This window comes from Embiotoca jacksoni, unplaced genomic scaffold, assembly GCF_022577435.1.
Source record: "Embiotoca jacksoni isolate LCO1_2020_lvr unplaced genomic scaffold, fEmbJac1.0.p SCAF_29, whole genome shotgun sequence".
Classification (NCBI taxonomy): domain Eukaryota; kingdom Metazoa; phylum Chordata; class Actinopteri; family Embiotocidae; genus Embiotoca; species Embiotoca jacksoni.
Window position 1 is genome coordinate 1,071,244 of NW_027185380.1, and position 6,040 is coordinate 1,077,283.

Consider the following 6,040-nt stretch of genomic DNA (forward strand, 5'->3'; position numbering starts at 1 on the left):
TGAAAAAAAATACTAGAGTACAAATCAACTCGAAAGAACGTTTGGCCCCTTTGGATCACCAAACATTTATGCATGTTTACTTTAGCAATTATTATTGCATAACTGCTTTATTTACCAAAATGTGAAGCACAAAGTACACTAATATTTAAAAAAAAAAAAAAAAAATCTCTGATTTTTCTGTTGGACTTTAAGAGGTCCGATTTATATTTAGAACACACAAAAAAGGAAAACAAAAGAAAGTTTTGATTTTTAACAAATTTATTTAAAAGAAGATTAAAAGAATCACTTGTTTTTACATTTTACATTATACAGTCAAATGTCATGGAGAGAGGCAAAAAAAAAACAACAACAAGAACACAAGCTCTAATAACTTAAAGACTGTTGGAGATTCAAGTTCCTGATTCTGGAGAAGTCAGGCGCGAAGACATCAAGAGTGGATCATTCATTACATCCGCGGGTGAATTTGCATTCCATGGCGAAGAGCTGTGTAGTGAGAGACAACGAGCTTGGCACTTCATAGAGCGACATTACACCCAGTCTCATGGAGGTCCATTAAACGTGCCCCCTTCACAAGACGGTCCACTTCAATGTGAAGCAGTCATTTGCTGTGCAGGAAGGCTTCTCTCGGCCCTCCTTAAGAGTCTCCAGCTCCAACTGAGGGAGTCGTCTGAATTCTCAAGTTCAGTCCCAGTTAAGAGGTTTGAGTGTGAATAGCAGAGTGAACCAGTCCGTTTCTCTGGCGTCAATATCGGTTGGAAACACAGCCGTGATCGGCAGTAGTGGTCACATCCTCAAGAGTGCTACGTTGGCAACCGTCAGGGCAGCTGCGACAGATAAGCCTCGACGGCCTGCGACACAAAGCAGAGGCGGCACGTTTAGGTGCCGTCACAGTGAAACAGACTGCATGCTTTACAATAATCTTTGCTTTACTATAGTGTTAACGCAATAAATAAATCACATTTTAAACACGTATTTCAACCATTTCTTTTTATGATTTTACCATTCTGACATCACAAAATACTGAATATAAAAAGGGGGATGTTGATCTGACTTCCTGCAACAACGGCACACTATTTTTTTAGAACATCTCATGAAAAGGATCTTGTGTGGTTTCGATGTCTTTTCACCATGAAACAGGATGTGAAGAGAGAAACAACCACAACCACAAAAGCCTATGACGGACCTAGAGTTTTTTTTTTAAGGATGGGCGTGGTTGTCTGTGTCCACCCAAAATCAACAGACAACGGAAAGAACAGCAAGAGCACCTTATCAGACTCGTAAAACAGTTCTGTGATCATCATGAACGTGTCGTTTGCTTTGACCGAAGTGTTCCGTATTTAAAAGTACTTTTCATCTCGTTCCCTTTTAACCTGATACTTTTGAAGGTGTGCAAAATACCGTTTGACAAACATTTTCTGTAACTTTTCCAACAACCCGCTGCTGCATTATGAAAGAAATTCCTCTGACCTCTGCCAGTTCTCCCGTAGATCCTGGAACCAAACATAATCGGGTTCCTTCCTTCCACAAGTCCTTCAGCCGCTGCTTCATGACCTCAACGTTTCTGTGATGGACATACAAACGTTAACAAAGCAACGTGTGTAGGGTGCACCGCAGATGCAGAGGAAAAGACTGAAGCTTTGGTGCGATTTTAGATTTCCCATTTGAGAACAGACAGCAATTGTGACTACAGGCAAGACTGTAGACTCATGCATCTAACACGCAAGTGCACCTGGCGTAAGAGCCATAAACATAAATGTTGAGTAATAATGGAAGCAGACAACAGGTTGTTTTATCTGTTAACATGCCTGCCGGGTACTGAATTAATAAAAGGATAACATGGGCATAAATAACCAAAAGGAATATTTTTCTAAATACATTTCAAAATTTGCATGTTAAGCATTAATATAATATTGTGTCGGTGGATAACAGATATTTTTCATGCGAGCCATTTTTTTCTTTTAGTTTAGTCAACAGTCAAAGATTTGATTAGAATCACTCGCAACACAGCCGAAACTATGAAAGATATTCGGGGTTAACAATTTCCGTAACTACCCTTTAAATCTACGGGTCTGTTGGGTTGTATTGAAGTGTGCGCCGCTCACCTGTCTTCTGAACAACTGTCCCGCAGTCTTTTCTCATTTTTAGAAAGTTCTGGCCACCATTTCCTGATGATGGACTGAACCCAGTGTAAACCCACCGTGATGTGTCTATTTAAAAAAAACACACACAAAAAAATAAACAGTTAAACCAGACCAGCCAGTCAAATCATAATCCATGAAAATGCTCTGTCATCTAGTTCATTCGATATTTACATGTCGAAAGCATCACGGCTCATCCAAGAGCCTTCAGCAGTGCTCACTTCAGTTCATGAGTTATTTATTAAAGCAGCTGAAACTTCCTGGGTGACTGGAAGATCATCTTTCAGACTAAAACAGCAAATCCAGTCACTTTGAACTCAGCGCTTCGTAATATAATCTTTAAAATGACTTGTACATTTCTTCACTATCACTTACTCTTCGTATTTACTGCCAAGAATCACTTTGACTTGGGGCAGGAGGTCAACGCAGCAGCCAAGTGACAAACATGGTGCTCCAGTTTGAAGGCTGATGGGGAAAAAGGGAACACAAGATGAAAAAGAAATGAGCTGATCGTCAGTCATGTGGGAGAAAGCAGGGAAAAATAAAAAGGCAAACGGGACTCAAACTGTCATAACCGTTGACTTCAGCCTCACACTTGCTGATTGAAGAACAGCAGCCGAGTCAAATATCAAAACATGCAGTTGGAGAGTCTCGGGGACGAGGACGCATCTGGTAAAAATGAGGTTTTCTACCAACTCAAAGTCTTTTTCCGCTTTCCAGAATTTGTATTAAGGAGAAACAGCTTTCAGTTATATCATCTTTTATTATGGGCAAGCCATGTCGTATTGTTCAGGATAATCCATTCATCATTTTTAATGTAATAATAATAATAAAAAGTATCTTTTGATTGAAATCATGAGACATCATTCTGACTTTGTACAAAATTGACGCCATACTGTTACACTTAGGAACTAAAAGCATGTTTATAAAAGGGATCCACAGTGGAGCAAGTAGTTCCAGAAAGGGGAGCGACTTCAACAGTGTGGAAGTGAAGATCAGATGTACAACAAACCACAGTAATATGTTCATTTTTTATGAATATTTAATGGAAAACTGTTATATTTATGCTGACATATAACATTATAACACTTATTTTGCTGCAATTCTATATTCTTGAAGTTCATAATTCAATATTTTTCAGTATTTTGTCAAATTGTCAAGGATGTTGTCATTAGAGAAATATTGTGACATTAGTTTAGGGCCGTATCCCTTATCCCAATAAAAGGACTCCGATTGTATATTTCAGTAAAGTAGAGTTCAATTAATTACTTTACTTTATGTACTTTTCAATTGAATTTCATTTGGCCTACATGTATATTGAGGTATAACAGTGCTGTTTCTTTGTTTTAATGTGAAGATCTCCTGCATTTCATTGTTTGTTATAAGGTTACAAATTCTATATCTACAAGTTTGAGCCCTGGAAAACTACCCAGCTGCTTCTTTAAAAATCCTTTCTGACACTTTACAGACTTGTATTGACACCCTGTTTGTAAAATCTATCCGTTGCAGCCGTAATGATGCGGCTCGGTCACGTGACTCACCTGTTTGTTAAGACAGGTAAGCAGTCGAGCAGCACAGCTGTGTCCTGTATTCTGCAAAACCACAAACATGATTGAGAACGAAGCGCGTTGTGTGCTTGAGCAATAAAAACAAAGTACCGAACAGCAATCGCTGTCTTACCTGATTAGGTAGGCCACTAACTCACTGGCATTTTTTCGCCACAGCGTTTGGGCCACTTTAAGTCTGAGATTTCTTCCAAAAAGGACGTGACTCATAGCTTCGTGGTCCTTTGATAGCTAAACGGAGAGAAACGATGCACAAAAAGCAATTCAGCGTCTCCAGTGTTGCAATGAAAAAGCCTTGACATTCACTTTCTTGAAATTCGCTGCGCTTCTCACCTCAGTGAAGTCACTGTACTTGGAGCCGGCCCCGGCCATCTTGGAGGCCTCTGCAGAGTTCACCGGGAGCCCACAGTTGTCATTGTAGTGAATGCCCCGCACGTCGTCGGAGCACGTCAGCTCATTTTCTTTGTTGGCCATGCCGGGGTCACGGGAACGGCCTACATTGGATGTTCTGCGGCGTAGCTTTATGCCCACCTCCGCCAACGCACAACCCTTCCTCTTGCAGGACGACAACCGCTTCGCTTTGCCCGGACTGTGTACACTGTAATGCACCTGAAATCTGACAGGAGGAAAGACAAGTTGGACCAGATGGAAAGCTGGAAAGAAAAAAAGAAACAACACACAAAACAAAAACCCATTTCAAAGCCACGGACGTCGTGATAATGGTTATGGAAAGGTGGCGTGATGGTCCAGCGACCGAGAGGGATGATCCGCGGGACACGAGAGGCAGCGAGTGAGTGATCACAATTAAATGAATCCCACAGATGTGGATCGGAGACTCACCTGTCTTTATCTAAATCTTCCTTATTAATAAAATCCACCTAAAACAAAAGGATAGGGGATGAGGCCACCGCTGCAGTCTGTACTTCACAGTCACCAGGATTTCACAGACAAATGAAAATAAAAAAAAAAGTATTTACATAATAAAGTCACAGGTGCTCGCTGCTAAATCTTCATACCTGCTTCATGTTCTTTTCAGCAGCAACTCGCAGGCAGGATCACAGAAAGCCATCGGTGGTGGTGGGGGGGGGGTTGTTTGTTTTTGTTTATCCCGGTTGACCTGAAAGACTCTGCGTTGCCAAACATGCTCACCAGCTGCCATAATAAGGGACGCTGTTGGACAAAACAATCGGGACAGTCGTTTTGGTGATCTCCTCCCAAAGTGTCAAAAGAGTCACAATCACTTTTACGTGGCTTCACAGCTAACAGGTTGGCTCAAGTTTGCACAGCATGGGGAGGGGGGGGGGCGATTTAACGGAACATTTAAATAAATAAACAAAAACACAGAAACACAAAATGCTGCATTTAAAAAAAAAAAAAAAAAAGCTTTACGAAGGCGTTGGCTGCTTGTTGAGCTCGTTGGGCTGCAAGTAACAGTCACTAGATGTTGATTGAAAGTTACGTCTGTGTTTTATTTATTTATTTTAATTATTATTATTATTATTATTCGTCTGTCTCGCTATAAAAGAAACGCGCCGATGTTTGCGTTTCGTCACGTCTCTCGGCTGAAAAGCGAACTCGTGTCGCTCCGCACGGTAACGTCGCCGTTAGCATGTAGCTCAGAAAACACCCGTCGAAAGTAACGCGCTTTGGGCCGCTAGCCCCGCTAGCCCCGTTAGCTCCGGCTCGTTAGCCTCCAAAAAAAAAAAAAAAACTTAAGGAGACACAACACGGCTTTCAGCTCCGGATGCTCTTATATTCACCGTTTTCACGCAGGAAAGTTGAATACCAACCGGCTCATGTTGGGAGGTTGTCGGCGGGGGTGGAGGTTGCGGGTGGTGTAAATCCTCCCCCCAAAAAAAACGTGAGGAAGCGGGTTAAACACAAACCCCCGCTGTGAGGGATCGTTGGACTTTCAACCATTCAAATGAACGCACCGCCGGTGACGGAGGATTGTGGGATTGATTTTTTTTGGGCACGAACGAGATTTGAGCGATTTAGCGCCGACTGCTGGACATTTACAAACAAAAATAAAATATAAAACAAAACATCTAAAAACCCAATTTCAGGGCGCTGTGGCGCCATCCGGTGTCATAAAGTCTGTCGTGCGGGAAGGAAGTGAGAAGCGCGGTCACGTTGTTTAGTGCGGCTGCGCGGTGGCGGAAAGTAACGAAGTACATTTACGAAGTACTGTACTTGAGTATCCTTTTAAAGTAGGCCTACTTGGACTTTACTTATTTCCGTTTGATGCTGCAGTATCCCCCACATGTCGGAGGTCAATGGTGCTTTCTACTCCTACTTTTCAGATGAATATTGGAGCCTGTGGACATAAAACAAAAA

At 41.8% G+C, this 6,040-nt stretch overlaps 1 protein-coding gene across 1 annotated transcript; it reads right to left on the reverse strand.

The window, feature by feature from the left end:
- Positions 1-246: 246 nt before the first annotated feature.
- On the reverse strand, positions 247-5,717 carry katnbl1 (katanin p80 subunit B-like 1). Its single transcript, XM_069161795.1, has 10 exons — positions 5,464-5,717; positions 4,720-4,873; positions 4,544-4,581; positions 4,037-4,319; positions 3,819-3,934; positions 3,680-3,730; positions 2,514-2,603; positions 2,103-2,207; positions 1,468-1,561; positions 247-848 (listed from the first exon to the last, which is right to left on the reverse strand). Exons 2-10 carry the CDS (start codon positions 4,726-4,728, stop codon positions 816-818), a joined length of 819 nt encoding a protein of 272 aa, XP_069017896.1. The 5' UTR covers positions 4,729-4,873; positions 5,464-5,717; the 3' UTR covers positions 247-815.
- Positions 5,718-6,040: the final 323 nt, after the last annotated feature.

Bases quoted from the DNA above. Each gene is read 5' to 3' on its own strand.
- katnbl1 (XM_069161795.1), bottom strand. The intron at 3,935-4,036 runs GTGAGAAGCGCA...CTCTCCGTTTAG, and splicing joins AGTACAGTGACTTCACTGAG to CTATCAAAGGACCACGAAGC. The intron at 3,731-3,818 runs GTAAGACAGCGA...GTGGTTTTGCAG, and splicing joins TTAGTGGCCTACCTAATCAG to AATACAGGACACAGCTGTGC.